We start from the raw sequence: 16,412 nt of genomic DNA on the forward strand, positions 1-16,412 counted from the left end.
CTAACTTCCAAGGTCTCAAAGTAGGACATGGGAAATGTATTTATTTGTTTGATTAATTCATACCATTTGAGTTTTGGTAAAGACCAGGTCCTCAGCAATCTACTGTGAGGTTCAGAAAGTTTCTTTTCTTGTAACGCTTCATGTCAATGTTTGCCAGAAAGCAAGAGAGAAGGAACTGAATGAGAGCCAAGCAGGCAGCAATACTCAAGGGTTTGGATCCTTGTTGCCAATCTTAACATGTCTAAAAAAAGCAATGCCACTCAGGCAGGTAAGTGAAGGGCCGCTGGGTAGAGGGAGCCTAAAATAATTTGATAAAGAGCCTCTGGATAGAAGATTGCATTTTGAATTAATAAAGGAAGCAATAACAAGTAAGGATGGATGAATATGTCAATTTTGTTTTCTCTCTTTTACTAATTCAGTTCTCCACATTTCTGCTGCAAACTGCAACAACTCTCATGAAAATTAGTCAGTATTTTAGTGTGTATTTCTGCTGAAACACAGATTCTTGAATGCAGTTTTGACTAATATGTACATTTTTGCAATTTATATTCTCTAATAATATTGTATTTTATTATAATTGCCTCTCTGGATAAAAAGCAGGATATAAATTTAATAAATATAACCTTTTTTTAAAGAAAGGTATTTTCCACCAACGTATGCATTTTTATGAACACTTTCCCCTAATATATGCATTTTGGTACACATTGCTTAGTCAGAAAACTCCATCACAACATTCAGAGAAGTGCGAATTTTGAAGGATAATTGAGTTTCAGTTCACATACTGGTTTAAGAAGAACAAATCAGGTAGTTTCTCACTCAAATGCAAACAAAATTGGATTTCCCTCCCATCCTTAATATCAAGCTAGCAAGAAAAAATATTAAATTGGGAGTAGGTTTGTTGTCTTGCCTTGTCATGGAGAATGCCTTCTAGTCAGCAGGACTCATCTTCTGTGTTGTGTTCAGAGTATAATTATAGAAGCATCTGTACACATGGAGCAAACTGAAGCAATTTCACAAGGGTGTAAAATCATGCTGAAAGGAAGAGAAAATGTGGTATCTTACTATGAGTTTATAACAGAAACAGTAACATTAGTTGCAGAAGTTTGATTGGTTTGTTTTTGCTGAATTCTGCCTCTCTACTAATTTAAATTAAGGGCCAGCCAAAGTGGAAGTAGGTTCAGAGATTGTGACTGTAAGAAGCAACAGGGTTGTGCAGAATAATACCATTGGCCCAGCGGAGATTGTCATCTGTGATGGAAAGATAGCTGATGTTCTTCCAAAGAGAAACTGGGCCAGACCCAGTGGAGAAAAGGTATGAACTCATTTAACACTTTAATTTTTTGTGGATTTCTATACTAGCGTTCAGGATCTGTTTCTAGCATGTTTGACAAATAAAACAGTAAAATTAAATAAAAATGCAATCCCATACAAAAGCAGCATAAAATACAGATAGAGGACCAAAATTCTTTTAAAAGCCTGGGAGAATAAAATATAACTGTGTAGGTGCTAGGCGTCTCCATGGGTATCCTGGCTCCCCACATTTGAACTTGAATTGATATAATGGCTGAAAGTTTTGGAAATTTTATTAATGAAGTCAGTAAAGTGTCCCAACATGGGTCTACAGTTTACAAGCAGGTAAAGCATCACAGTGGACATGACTAGGATTAGCTAAATATTATTGTTATAGAAAGTCTTGACCATTGTATGTGGAAATGAGCATGCAAACATATTTTATAAACAGGTTCAATTTCCAATATATTTTGAAGTATTTAAAATGTCAACAGTGCTGAAAGTTCAGCATTTAATAGCGCTGACATTTTGAAGCACGGTTTTATATGCATAAACCTCCCAGAATGTTTCATTGTTAATCTGTGCTGATGAAAAATTCTAAGACAGCTCAAGGTTACACTGATCCCTTTCTTAACTGTGGTTCTAAATGAATAGCTACTGCTCTAAAGGGTGACACACGACATCTTTCATATCTGTTATATCTTTCCTACACATTACAGTTTTCACAGACGATGACAACAACATACAAGTGCAATTACGGGGTCCTGTGTAGTATTGCACAGTGGTGGAGTTAGATGGAAGTGATTTCAATTAAAATCCCACTTTAGCCATGAATCTTAATGGGTGACTTTGGGCCATTCATAATCTCTCAAGCCCAGGGTCCGCTGCAAGACTCTTGTGAAAATTTAACTGGAAGAAAACATGTATGCCACCCTGAGTTTCTTGGAAGAACAGTGGGATACAAATAATATAAATAGTAACATTAAAATTGTATTTATAAAAAAGAATAGAGAGAGACTGACCTGACTTGCAGGGACATGAGTAAGGAAAGCAATAAAAATATTGTCATTAAATACAATATGAAATGTATATAAATCACAGAAGCAACAGCCAAGAAACAGCAAAATCCAACAAGCATAAAACAAAACGCAAAACAGATCGGGTATAAGACATGCTGGAATGTCTGGGCAAATAAAAAAAAAGTTTTCAGCTGGCACTGTAAAATGATGAAGATTAGTCCCAGGTAAACTTCTTTGGAGAGGGCATTCTGTACATGAGGCACTATTACTGAGAAAGCCCTCTCCCTAGTCGTTATCCTCTTAACCTGAGATGGTAAGGGAACCTGAAGAAGGGCCTCTTATGATGAATTATTTGTTCAGGCAGCATCATGCATTAGTAACCAACTTCAGATAACCAAGCCTCAAGCTATTTTATGAACGAGAAAGGAAAATATATTCTGGAGCATGGTATTAGGAGAGCTTTATGCGGGAGCTTGTGAAAGTGAACTATCCCAACACAAAACATCACATCCCTGGGGGCTAATTCTCCACTCAGTTACACTAGTTTCACGCCATCATGATTCCATTGACTTCACTGTAACTGAGTAGAGAACTAGACCCTATGGTCATAATGCCAGTGCGGAGCATTGAACCAAATTCACCGTGAATGCATTGGATAGGGGCCAGGGTAAAGTGTTCTCTCTTTTTTTTATGTGGTTTTCCTTCTGGGTTAAACTTTTAGTTGCCTGACCAGTGACCTTTAGCCAGTGCCTGTTGCTGATCACAGCACACTCCACATTACCTCGACTAATAATTAACGCAACTTGCTCTGTCTGTGAATTGTCCATGAGCTGCGCATGATATTCTCTCACTGCTTGGTTCATAGGGTAGATTTTGGCAGAAAAGCTATTGGTTCTCTTTCTGTCCATGTAAATCATCTGTGTCAGATATGGCCAGTTGCTGGAACATAAGAAGACCCTTAATGGAGCAGAACAAAGGCCTATCAAATCCAGTATCCTGTTTTCAGGAAACCCACAAGCAGGATATGAGTGCAATGGCCATTTCCCATTACAGTGGTACCTCGGGTTACAGACGCTTCAGGTTACAGACTCTGCTAACTCAGAAATAGTACCTCAGGTTAAGAACTTTGCTTCAGGATGAGAACAGAAATCACGTGGCGGTGGCATGGTGGCAGCGGGAGGCCCCATTAGCTAAAGTGGTATCTCAGGTTAAGAACAGTTTCAGGTTAAGAACGGACCTCCAGAACTAATTAAGTTCTTAACCTGAGGTACCACTGTACTGTTACCCAGAAACTGGTTTCCTGAAGCAATCTCCCTTTGCCCCTGGAAGTAGTGCGCAGTCATCACAATAAGCAGTAATTGACAGGCTACTCCTCGATTAATTTCCCTAATTCTCTTTTAAAGCTATCCAAGTTGGTGGCCATCACCACATCCTGCAGCAGGAAATTCCATATTTTGGGAAATTCCATATGTACTGTGTTGAATTGCTGTTACAAGATGAGACTACGGCTCTGCATTGCCTGCTACAGGGGCCATTATGAATGAGAAAACTTGTTCTAGATACAACCTTAGCTGAACTTGGATGGCCTTGTGGCAGTTATCCATGGTCTAGTAATCTACCAGCTAGACTATTGCACTGCATTATATGTGGGGCTGCCTTCAAAGATGGTCCAGAAACTGCAGCTGACCCCAAACAAGGCAACAAGATGGTTAGTGAGGATTGGAAGATATCAGCGTATTATGACACTGGCTATGTCATCTTCACTGGCTTCCAGTCCATTTCCAGGCCCCAATCAATGTGCTGGTAGGAGGGACTGTGATAGTGATTTAAAAATGAAACGAAAAATGAAACAGAGAACAGTAGTATTTTTAAAAATTAATAGAAAATACTGAATAGGAGTACAATGGTACCTTGGGTTACGTACGCTTCAGGTTACAGACTCCGCTAACCCAGAAATAGTACTTCCGGTTAAGAACTTTGCTTTAGGATGAAAACAGAAATCGTGCTGTGGCAGCGTGGCAGCAGCAGGAGGCCCCATTAGCTAAAGTGGTGCTTCAGGTTAAGAACAGTTTTGGGTTAAGAACGGACCTCCGGAACGAATTAAGCACTTAACCCGAGGTACCACTGTACAGTAAATACTAGATGTGGTCAATGTTTATTAGATCCTTGTCCTTCCTTGTTACAGTCTGGACTTCAAAGATAGTGAATACTCTTCTGAGAGACAGTTTGGTTCCTGCTGCCCTTAGAAAGGTAGGAATTAGATCTCAACTGGAGGGGAAAACTAGATTGGAAACTCCTCCAAGTAGCCTCTCAACCTGAGTCAGTCTTGTTATTTCTGCCTCTGTCCCTTTAAATCTGAGACCTCTTTTGTACATTAGTGCAGGGTGAGTCCTTTAAGAGAGGCCCCATAGATAACAGAGTACACATGTTCCACAAGGCCTCTTCTAAAAGACTCACCCTGTACAATCTAAATAAATGTTTGTGTCTTAAAGCATCTTAAGAGAATGAAAAATGACTGGAGATGAAAAGAGAAGTCGGTGGAAGAAGATTGGAAAAAATTTAAAGTTTATTTACAGAAATACTGTAAAATTAAGGAATGTTAGAAGGATGCTGGAATGAAGTTACATGGCTTTAGCAGAAAGGTTATAAAGAATTAAGTAAAAATAGATTGTTAATGGGTTAAAGTGGAAAATTTAGATTGGGTTAAGATAAATTATGGAACAAAAATTGAGTAAGATGGAAAGGATTTGCTGAAACAGCTAATTGAACTAGAATACAAAAAAGGGAGGTGTGAGGAGGTCGATGAAACAAGTAAATGAAAGATAAAGATAGGGAAACATTGGATGTGTTTTTAAATGCTTGTTTTTCTTTTTTCTGTTTTACTGTATTGTTTTTTTGTTTTTTTGTCTTTTTTGTTTTTTATGTATTTAATTTTTCATTTTTTCACTCTTCTTTTTTTCTGTAATCTTTAAACCCTCAATAAATATTATTTTAAAAAAAAAGAAAGAAAAGAGAGACAAGCCTTCCTAATTAGGAATGCCATCAGATGCAACATAACTTCTGAAAGTCAATGTATTTCCAAAAAGAAGGGAAAAGACAAAACAATGGCTTTGCCTGAATTCATCCACTCGTGCAAAGCAGCTAATGAAGCATACTGTACTCCTTCTTTAAGGAGCTGCAAGACTATTAATTGCTTCCAAGTAACTTGAATCTAACTTTCTCTTAGGAAATTTGAGAAATGGTTGAGCTCTCAGTGCACATGCAAGGAAGATGAGTGTCTGATGAATAATGGTTTGCGACAAAGATGCAAGTGTTTTGTTTCGTTGTTTTTTTAAAAAAAATACAATTCCTGGCATGTTGAAATTATGACAGATCTCTTACTGGATGAGTGTTCTAATAAGGTAGAGTGAGCAGGAAGCCTAGCAAGAAGTCCAAATGATCAAATCAATTATGAAACATTCTTAGAAATCTCAACTGTTGTGGGCCACAATCCAGCAGAGAATGAATGGTTTTAAGAGCTCTTTTAGTCTGCCATGGATTGTGGCTGTGAGTTTTTAAAGTGTTCCTCCAAGCTTTCTATAGCGTTCCAAAAAGCAAAATACTAAACTGTGTTTTGAATTAAAATCCAGAGTTTTTAACAAGGAACCTGCACAGGTTACAAGCATTCTATGGACCACACTCATGATGAAGGCAACTTTAGAATGTTCTGCAATTAACCTGCAATTAACCTTCTGCCTACAGATCTTAGATGTCGGAGACCTCGTGGTCATGCCTGGAATAATTGACCCTCATGTGCATATATATGAGCCTGGACAGCCAGCTGGTGAAGGATTTACATCTGTGACTCAGGCCGCAGCTGCAGGAGGCATCACCACTGTTGTTGACATGCCCTTGTACGTTACCAGAGAGCTGGAGGGAGGGAATAAAGGGAGAGAATAAGGACTTTCCCATTTTAATGCAGAATTCACAATGAGATTTCCCAGGTCAACTCATATAAACTACAATGTAAGAGTTTATATGTCTCTTCCTAATATGATCTAATCCCTCATCCCATTGTAGGCCCTTGGCTCAAATCCTAAGACTTTCCTGAGGGTCGCTTGACCCTCAGGAATTGCTTTCCAAGGGGTTCAGGATGAGTTGAGAATCTGTGTGTGTGATGTGTGTTTTTCCAAGCAAGTTTTTAATAAACATTTCCCCAATAGGAGACTAAAGAGCTAAAGAAGGGGCAGGGAACTATGCATAACTGAGCATTCTTGTGCTTGCACTGCATCTAGTAAAAGCCACTGTCTTTGTTGCTTTTTATTTATTTTCTTGTAGTATTATTATTCTGCCTTCCATCCCACATGGAAACCAAGCGGTTCTCTGTATCATCACATTAACTTTCTTTGCACACCCATGTGCTCAGGCCTGTCTTACAGATTCCTAGCACCTGTAGAAAAAGAACGCTTTGGGTGGAAGGCAACAGCTGGAGCAGCTTCTGCAGGGCAGGATTTCTGAAACACCATATATAGTCCTGCAGTGTCACCTACTGGTCATATTCACATACTGTAACCAAGGGTGAATTCCCATGCTCAATTTCCACACCAGAAATCCATGGTCGGTTGGTTGGTTTTCCTTTTTGAGGCCCCACCAAATGTCTAGACATAATTATACCACACAAACAAAACACACACGGGACGCGGGTGGCGCTGTGGGTAAAACCACAGTGCCTAGGACTTGCTGATCGTAAGGTCGGCGGTTCGAATCCCCCCGACGGGGTGAGCTCCCGTTGCTCGGTCCCAGCTCCTGCCAAGCTAGCAGTTCGAAAGCACCCCAAAGTGCAAGTAGATAAATAGGGACCGCTCTCCAGCAGGAAGGTAAACGGCGTTTCCATGTGCTGCGCTTGTTCGCCAGAAGCGGCTTAGTCACGCTGGCCACGTGACCCGGAAGCTGTCTGCGGACAAGCGCCGGCTCCCGGCTTCTTGAGCGAGATGAGCGCGCAACCCTAGAGTCGGTCACGACTGGACCTGATGGTCAGGTGTACCTTTACCTTTAAATGTCTAGACATAATTATACTACACAAACAAAACACACACACACCAACAGCCCTGAGTGTGGTGGTCGTAGTTACTGATTTATTTATCAAATGCATAGCCTGCCTTTCCTGATCATTTGAGGTGGTTCACTATAGGAGAAAAATACCAGAACTGGAGATACTGATGTTCAAATCCCCACTCAGCCATTACACACACTGGGCAACACTGAGACAGTGTCTGTCTCTCAGCCTCACCTACTTCACAGGTTGCTTGTTGAATGCTGGAATGTATAGTATTTTGAGCCCTTTGCTAAAAGAAAGCCATGATAGAAATATTATTTATTAAATCAATCAATAAATAAACATTTATGCCTGGTGCAAGCTCATATGGGAATAGGGAAATCCATCATCTTTGGCATGTAAATAGGATCCAGTGGCAGAAATTCAAGTAGCTACCACAACCTAACAGAGGCAAATTTAAACTAAGGTAATGTTTTTGTTGGAATCAGTTTGCACACGGTTGGTACTGCTTTGGTTGCATCAGGAGCCACACTTGAAGAATGAGGTCACTAGTATAGAGGATGTATTAAAGCTGTGTTACAGGTTGGCAGCCAGACTGGGCTAGAAATGAGCCTGGACAGTGGACACAGTTTAGTTTCCTTCTAGGTAGGAATGGTTCTACAATTAGGCAGAATGAGGCATTTCTCATAAAAGGGCAGGGAGTGAGGAGACATGCTGAGACTTCTTGTTTCAGCTGCCATCTGCTCCCTGACTTTGATTATGGTGGTAGTGGTGGTGGAGGAGGAAGACAGGTATCATTTGCTGCTCTTAGGCAGCAAAATGTGCTGGGCCAGCCTTGTTTCCAAGTAACATCTTATTCTACTTCATCCCCTTAACTCAGGTACTCCAGTCCTCCAACAACAACCTTGTATGCCCTTGAGAAAAAGCTCCAGTCTGCCAAGGGAAAGTGCCATGTTGATGTTGCATTTTGGGGTGGCATCATTCCTGGAAATCAGGTTTGTATCCAGCAATGAAATGGCATCAGCTCCCTTGTGTCTTATGTACTTTGGAGGGGGGCCATGAAGGCAAGAGAAATAGAGAGGGCTGCAGAAATGAAAGTGTTCCTTTAGATAGCATGATCCATTAAAAGTAAGAGGCTGCAAATGGATGGAGGATTCTGCCATGTTTTTAGTTATACTAGGGTTGCTGTATTTCAAAAAGTGAAAACCTGGCCAGAAACGTTTTTGAGCTTTTCAGCAATTTCCATCCAGACACGATTTCCGATGACCGATTGCCAGCTATGTCCAGGAAATTCCGTACATATGGCAACCCTAAGTTACACTGCACCCTATGCAAGAGCTCTGGAAACAGTACAATACAGTACACAGTTTTGAAAATAAGAGATGTGGCTTGAAATAAATCACTTGGCTTGAAATCCCAGTTCTAATTCCATATGTGTATGAACGAATTGCAGCAAATTGTTGGAAGTGGGAAATGAACTCTGCTCATCCTCATAGGGGTAGGTGAAAATTTAGATTCAGTTTGCATTTAAATTGAAAACTCAATTGAAGCTGAATATGTGCAGAAATTACAAGAGGGCAGAACTTAATTCACAACTCAGCCATTCTTCTGCTTTCTTCATATTATTAGCAAACTTTCCAAGTGCTTGTCCTTGTGCTATCTCTTAGGCTGAGCTCCTACCAATGCTGAAGGCTGGGGTTCCTGGATTTCAGTGCTTCCTAATGGCCACTGGTGTGGAGGACTTTCCCCATGTTTGTCTACATGATATACATGTGGCAATGAATGAACTGCAAGACACAGACTGTGTTCTCCTGGTAAGGAGCTGAATTCCTACTCTTTTACTCACTAGCACCTTTGACATTAAGTACCTGTTTTCCATTTCTCTACTCTCTTCCAGCGAATCTCCAGTATGGATGGTAACATTTCACACTTTCTCTCCTTGGGCATTACTTATTTTTAATTTTTTATGTATATTTTATTAGCGAATTGAATTATTGTACATACTTTTCCCCAGTAGGCTATTCAGGTACTATAAATGACACAAAAAAGATGAATAAAGATTAGTACAATAATTAAAAGAATTTACTAATATTAATAAAATTAAGCAATGCCCCTTCATAATAAACCATTAATTAATATTAAATATACCCAATTAAAATTTAATTGTGGTATATTAATTCATGATCTGCACATATTTTAAAGGTGTGAGAACAACCTCCCTATTTCCTTTCTTTTATTCTTATGTGTATAAGCTAATTCTTATTTTACATATTGAATTACCAAATCCCAACTTCTTATAACCTGCTTATATTTTTTCTATCTTTAATCGTTGTGGTTTTCACTTCTTTGGATTATTTATACCTGCACTTTCCATCTCAAAAGAGACACTTAAGGTGGCATACATTCTTCAGCAAACACAGAAAAATCCGCTCTTGGAAAACTGGCATCCAACATCCCACAAAAGATTCAAGGGAGAAAAGAACCAGGACCCACCTTTTAGCTAACGTGTAATATACTGCTATAGAATATATTAGCCTGAGTACCTGGATTCTAGGGCAATACAGTGGTGCCTCACAAGACGAAAATAATTCGTTCCGCGAGTCTTTTCGTCTTGCGATGTTTTTTGTCTTGCGAAGCACGGTCCGTCACAACTGCGCCTCTTCAAGCGGCTTTAGGAAAAAAGCGAACAAACTCGCAAGACGTTTTCATCTTGCGAAGCAAGCCCATAGGGAAATTTGTCTTGCGAAGCGACGCAAAAACCGAAAAACCCTTTCGTCTTGCGGGTTTTTCGTTTTGCAAGGCATTCGTCTTGCGGGGCACCACTGTAAGCAGTTTCACTGTTAAATTAGAGCAACTCCCTTCTCAGCACTGAGTACTAGAATGAAAAGGTGCTGTTATGATTTGATATATCACAATACTGTTTTGTTTTTTGTTTTTTAAAAAACAACAGGCAGTCTTCCCTGCTTTAAATTAAGCACTCTTGGTGACATTTAGCTTTCATAGGCTTGTCTGAAACCAGACCACTGGGATGGGGTGGGGGTGAGAAGGAAGAAGATGTATTTTTAATCTTTGTTGGAAGCCGCCCAAAGTGTCTGGGGAAACCCAGCCAGATGGGCAGGGTACAAATAATAAATTGTTGCTGCTGCTGCTGCTGTTGTTGTTGTCACATTGTTATATCTTCCTGTAGAAATTTTTTATATAAAGTTAAACTTTCCCCCCCCCCCTGTTTGGGACTCTCTACACAGTTCCATCCAGAACAGGAGCCAAGTCACTCCCTGCCTGTCCAAGAGGGTATGTATTATGCTAACCAGTACCTTTACTTTTACCCCACCACATATGTCTGCCAGGAGACATGGGAGCATTTCCCCTCTTCATCACAAGACCATGGTCATCCCTTTGTGTTCTTCTGAATGGAAGTGTTTGCTCAGCTTAGAATTTGTTTTGCACCAACAAAGAAATAGATAATAGAGACCATCAATAGGGCAAATAAAGGAGAGTAGATAAGAGAGGAGACAGCAAGGAGTCTGGAGAAGCCCTGGGCAGTGAACTGTCTGAAGAAAAATACCTGAAGATTTCAGAATGGCCTCCCTCTGATGACATAGGAGGGAGGGAGATTTCAGTTGCACAAGAAATGGGCACAATCTTTCTAGGATGTGAAGGGAGCTGGGAACCGTTCCCCTAAGGACCTTAAGTGCATTTTAATATACTAAAACACTAGAAATAATCTTGCTAGAACCCACTTGGTAGGGGCACCGGTATTAAATGTGTGCATCTTTATATTTTTCTCTCCCTTCCCCCAATCAGACACCATGGAGTACAGCACTTTATTGGACACACGCCCTTATACCATGGAGGTGGAGGCCGCCATCACCATTGCTGAACTGTGTCTCCAGTATAAGTGAGTGTTTCTTTCTGTTAAGCTGGAAATGAGAGAGCATGCTAAGGACATAAAAAAGCCCTGCCCTATTACACCAAAATCCCATCTAGTTCAGCATATTGTTCTCCCAATGGCCAACTAGATGCCTATGGGAACCCACAAGCAAGACCTGTGTGCAAAAGCTCTCTCCTGGCATGTGCTTCCCAGCAACTGGTACCATACTCCAACTGCCCCAAAAATACCGGGATCGTCACAAACACCCTTAAGCAACCACGTCCCGAATTCCCAAGGGTCCTTCCCTTCAGTACTGGAAGTTCAGACCGTGCGCCCCTCTAGGACATTTCTTAGATCTATGCCTCCCACTCCCTTCCTTCTCTCCTGACTCAATATGGCCCCACTTCCTGTTTATATGAAAACAAGATCCGGGTCACTTGAGGGTCCCTAATAAAGTTTTTCACTGTTTCCTTGCTCCTCGGTCAGCTGGTCTCTCATAAAGAAACTGATGAGAGGGAGCTAAGCGGGCGAGGCCTTCCACAAGGTCACTGTTGTGAGGCGTGCCAAGAGGTCACAAGTGCTGAAGAGCAGCTGTTACAGTCACTTGGGTCTGGTTTGCTTCATTCAGCCACTGCATCTGAGTCCCTGCCCCAGCCTCTGAGGAGAAGGCAGGGTGGGGGGCACTGATGTAGAATATGTCCCTATTATCATCTGATGGATGTTGGAGGGCATGTGGTATTCAGAGGCATACCACCTCCAACAATAATCATATGCTTTTAACTTTACAGGATACCATGCCACATCGTTAATCTCTCCTCTGCTCAAGCCTTGCCCATTATCAAGGATGCTCGTCAGAAGGGAGCACCAATTACGATAGAAACTGCACACCACTACCTCAGCCTGGCATCTGAATGCATTCCCCCAGGAGGCATCTACTACAAATGCTGCCCTCCTATCAGGGACAAGAACAACCAGGTAAGAGCTATGGGAAATGGAAGTGGTCCAATCAAATGACAAAAAATAAAAAGATAAAATAAAAATAAAGTGATGGCAGAGAGAGAGGACATATGAAGTATGTCAAACAAATAGCCAGCACGTGTAGACACAAAGTCAGAAAAGCTAAAGCACAGAATGAACTCAAGCTTGCTAGAGAGGTTAAAAGCAACAAAAAAGGCTTTTATGGGTATGTTCGTAGCAAAAGGAAGAACAAAGAAACAGTGGGGTCACTCAGAGGAGAAGATGGTGAAATGCAAACAGGGGACACAGAAAGGGCTGAACTCCTCAATGCCTTCTTTGCCTCAGTCTTCTCCGATAAAGAAAACAATGCCCGACCTGAAGAATTTGGAGTAAATGATTCAGCAGAGGAAACACAGCCCAGAATAACTAAGGAGATAGTACAAGAATACTTGGCTAGTCTAGATGTATTCAAGTCTCCAGGGCCAGATGAACTGCATCCAAGAGTATTAAAAGAACTGGCAGATGTGATTTCAGAACCACTGGCAGTCATCTTTGAGAATTCCTAGAAAACAGGCGAAGTCCCAGCAGACTGGAGGAGGGCAAATGTTGTCCCTATTTTCAAAAAGGGGAAAAGAGAGGACCCAAATAATTACCGCCCAGTCAGTCTGACATCAATACCAGGGAAGATTCTGGAGCAGATCATTAAGCAAACAGTCTGTGAGCACCTAGAAAGGAATGCTGTGATCACCAATAGTCAGCATGGATTTCTGAAAAATAAGTCATGTCAGACTAACCTGATCTGGTTTTTACAGAATTACAAGCCTGGTAGATGAAGGGAATGCAGTGGATGTAGCCTACCTTGATTTCAGCAAGGCATTTGACAAGGTGCCCCATGATATTCTTGTAAAGAAGCTGGTAAAATGCGATCTTGACTATGCTACCACTCAGTGGATTTGTAACTGGCTGACTGACCGAACCCAAAGGGCACTCATCAATGGTTCCTCTTCATCCTGGAGAAGAGTGACTAGTGGGTTGCCACAGGGTTCTGTCTTGGGCCCGGTCTTATTCAACATCTTTATCAACGACTTGGATGATGGACTCAAGGGCATCCTGATCAAATTTGCAGATGACACCAAACTGGGAGGGGTGGCTAACACCCCAGAGGACAGGATCACACTTCAAAATGACCTTGACAGATTAGAGAACTGGGCCAAAACAAACAAGATGAATTTTAACAGGGAGAAATGTAAAGTATTGCACTTGGACAAAAAAAATGAGAGGCACAAATACAAGATGGGTGACACCTGGCTTGAGAGCACTACATGTGAAAAGGATCTAGGAGTCGTGGTTGACCACAAACTTGACATGAGCCAACAGTGTGACGCGGCAGCTAAAAAAGCCAATGCAATTCTGGGCTGCATCAATAGGAGTATAGCATCTAGATCAAGGGAAGTAATAGTGCCACTGTATTCTGCTCTGGTCAGACCTCACCTTGAGTACTGTGTCCAGTTCTGGGCACCACAGTTCAAGAAGGACACTGACAAACTGGAACGTGTCCAGAGGAGGGCAACCAAAATGGTCAAAGGCCTGGAAACGATGCCTTATGAGGAACGGCTAAGGGAGCTGGGCATGTTTAGCCTGGAGAAGAGGAGGTTAAGGGGTGATATAGCCATGTTCAAATATATAAAAGGATGTCACATAGAGGAGGGAGAAAGGTTGTTTTTCTGCTGCTCCAGAGAAGCGGACACGGAGCAATGGATCCAAACTACAAGAAAGAAGATTCCACCTAAACATTAGGAAGAACTTCCTGACAGTAAGAGCTGTTCGACATGGGAATTTGCTGCCAAGGAGTGTGGTGGAGTCTCCTTCTTTGGAGGTCTTTAAGCAGAGGCTTGACAACCATATGTCAGGAGTGCTCTGATGGTGTTTCCTGCTTGGCAGGGGGTTGGACTCGATGGCCCTTGTGGTCTCTTCCAACTCTATGATTCTATGATTCTATGATTCTATGAAGTAAGATCTGAGTACTATTAAAAAGAAATGCTTGATAATGTCTGCAATAATTCAGTAAGAAGAATAAGATAAGACAGGAACTTTATATGATCAACAGACTCCACTCATGTTGAAATTATAGGTTGTTCTGGATGAACAAAGTATGACAGGTTATTAAAATGGCATTCAGAAAAGAGTGAGTACACATACACGCATACACACAATCTTATGCAGTTGACTCCTATAGATAATACACAGATCCAAACGATTGTCTAGCGACATATCAATGCAATGTTCAACTACTTCAATCCATCATATACATTATGAGAAACAAAAAGACAATAAAAACAAATAAAATATGTTAAAATTGACAGTGCAAAGTGCATTTGTGTCACATCCAGACATGTTCAAAGAAATGGTAGTTTAGTGCTTAATGTAAGTTCATTGTTCTCTAAGGACCGGTTTAACGAACTCAGCTTAATAAACCATGCTTGAGGACAAGAATCAGACTATATGCTACCTCCTTGTCCCTCTCTTCTTCCCATGGTGCTCTGGCTTCAGTGCCTCCATCATGGTTAATTCAAACCACAGTTCCCTGTTACATCTTAACTAGGAAACTATCATGTAATCTCAGACTACAAATACCAGGATAAGATGTTGGTTTTGCATCCTATTTGGTAAGTTGAGGTAAAACAGATGTAACTGGAAATTTTGGTTTAAAATAGCCATAATAAAAACACTGGATCCAGACAAGGGGGGGCAAACATGGGTGTATTATCAGTTTAATAAACTATGGTTTATTGGCCCTAATAATTTGCCCAAAGTATGAGGCAGGCCTTCCTAAAGAAATAGGGGCACTAGAAAGGAAAAATGTCAGTTCCTGCACAATATGTAATGCAAGTGAATTAAGTGTTATTGTGATTCTTTATTGGGCCAGGTTGCAAAATCCAGGAGCGGAATCATTGCAAAGCAATGCTCCTATTCCCAGTTCATTAAAACATTCCAGAAGGACTTGGTGGTGGTGAAGAAGAAGAATCAGCATGGCCAGAAGAATCAGCATGGCTACACTATCGTTATCTGTTTCTAAATACGGATCTTTAGTCAAAGAAATTTCCTTTCCATGCCCATTCCTTTTTGCTTTTCCATTCTAAGGAGAGCTAACTTTCAGTGGCAGCTCTGTCACTGTTGCTTTGGATGGTCTATTTTCGAGTTGAAAGCTGATCCTGGATCTTTGGTACAAACTGCATTACCTCTGTATGCATCAATGGATTAATGCAGGGGTCACCAATGTGTTGCTTGTGCCCACAGAGGCCTTTCCTGGTGCCTACGGGGTCTCCTTTCCCACTCCACTGAAATTAGTGTTGAAAGAAGCATGCTCCTGTCGCTAGTAGAACAGGTTGTGAAGTGTGCTTGGCTGTGGTGCCCACAGCTGTGTATCCAGTTTGCAAATGTGCCACTGGCCCCAAAAAGGGATGTGACCCTTCCTTGATCATTCAGTGGCTTCACCTTACTCAAGGAGAACTACAAAAGTATTTCCTTGGCATTAACTCTTCCTCTCATGTCTCCAGGAGCAGCTGTGGGCAGCTTTGGAAGTGGGAGAGATAGACATGGTTGTCTCAGCCCATACTCCTTGCTCCCGAGACTTGAAAGATTTGAACAATGGAGACTTCCTCAAGGCCCCGGCAGGGATTGCTTCACTACAGTTTGGTAATATGTTTATGAACTATTTTATATATGCTGTTCTTTTTCTTATCCTCATCCAATGAACGTGTACTGCTAAGAATGGAAAGGATGATATCCTCATATCATGACTCAAGAATATACTACACTGACAGGCAGTATCTCTCCAGAATGTGGGGCCTCAGAGGTCTTTCGCATTACCTGCTAACTGGAGGTGTCTGGAATTAAAATAGTAACCTTCAGGATGCAAAGCATGTGATCCACCATTGAACTATGGCCCTTCCTAAAGAATGACCTGTCATCCTGTTGTTCCAGGTGTCCTTAGTGTCCTCAAGCTAAGCCAACCAATACCCCATTCAAAATGCCCCATTTCATTTAAATTACAAATACTTTAGTTTTTCACTATGTAAATTAAAGTAATTTGTTTTAAAAAGCATGTGCAATAAAGCAAAGACTGGATCCCAAGCATCCCAAGCTTCAAAATAAGTTCCATTGAATACAGAATAATTTTCTTTTAGGTAGGTTATGGCTTTCAGACAAAGAAATCTTAATTGATCAGATCACTTTTCAT

At 41.1% G+C, this 16,412-nt stretch overlaps 1 protein-coding gene and 1 long non-coding RNA gene across 3 annotated transcripts in view; one reads left to right on the forward strand and one right to left on the reverse strand.

Annotated features, from left to right (window-relative positions):
* LOC128414442 (allantoinase, mitochondrial-like) overlaps positions 1 to 16,412 on the forward strand; it is a 19,375-nt gene continuing 2,963 nt past the window's right edge. Inside the window, exons 1-9 of one of the 2 annotated variants that reach the window (XM_053389745.1) lie at positions 1 to 268; positions 1,155 to 1,312; positions 6,051 to 6,202; positions 8,225 to 8,339; positions 9,012 to 9,158; positions 10,590 to 10,635; positions 11,149 to 11,242; positions 12,004 to 12,190; positions 15,730 to 15,868. In XM_053389745.1, the coding sequence (XP_053245720.1) occupies positions 238 to 268; positions 1,155 to 1,312; positions 6,051 to 6,202; positions 8,225 to 8,339; positions 9,012 to 9,158; positions 10,590 to 10,635; positions 11,149 to 11,242; positions 12,004 to 12,190; positions 15,730 to 15,868 (1,069 nt within the window). In that variant the 5' untranslated portion in view covers positions 1 to 237. The remainder of the gene's footprint in view (positions 269 to 1,154; positions 1,313 to 6,050; positions 6,203 to 8,224; positions 8,340 to 9,011; positions 9,159 to 10,589; positions 10,636 to 11,148; positions 11,243 to 12,003; positions 12,191 to 15,729; positions 15,869 to 16,412) is intronic. The other variant, XM_053389744.1, reaches the window with a different exon arrangement.
* LOC128414447 (uncharacterized) overlaps positions 8,269 to 16,412 on the reverse strand; it is a 26,166-nt gene continuing 18,022 nt past the window's right edge. Inside the window, exon 3 of the long non-coding RNA XR_008330663.1 lies at positions 8,269 to 9,373. This is a non-coding gene — a long non-coding RNA (uncharacterized LOC128414447). The remainder of the gene's footprint in view (positions 9,374 to 16,412) is intronic.

This window comes from Podarcis raffonei, chromosome 5, assembly GCF_027172205.1.
Source record: "Podarcis raffonei isolate rPodRaf1 chromosome 5, rPodRaf1.pri, whole genome shotgun sequence".
NCBI lineage: Eukaryota > Metazoa > Chordata > Lepidosauria > Squamata > Lacertidae > Podarcis > Podarcis raffonei.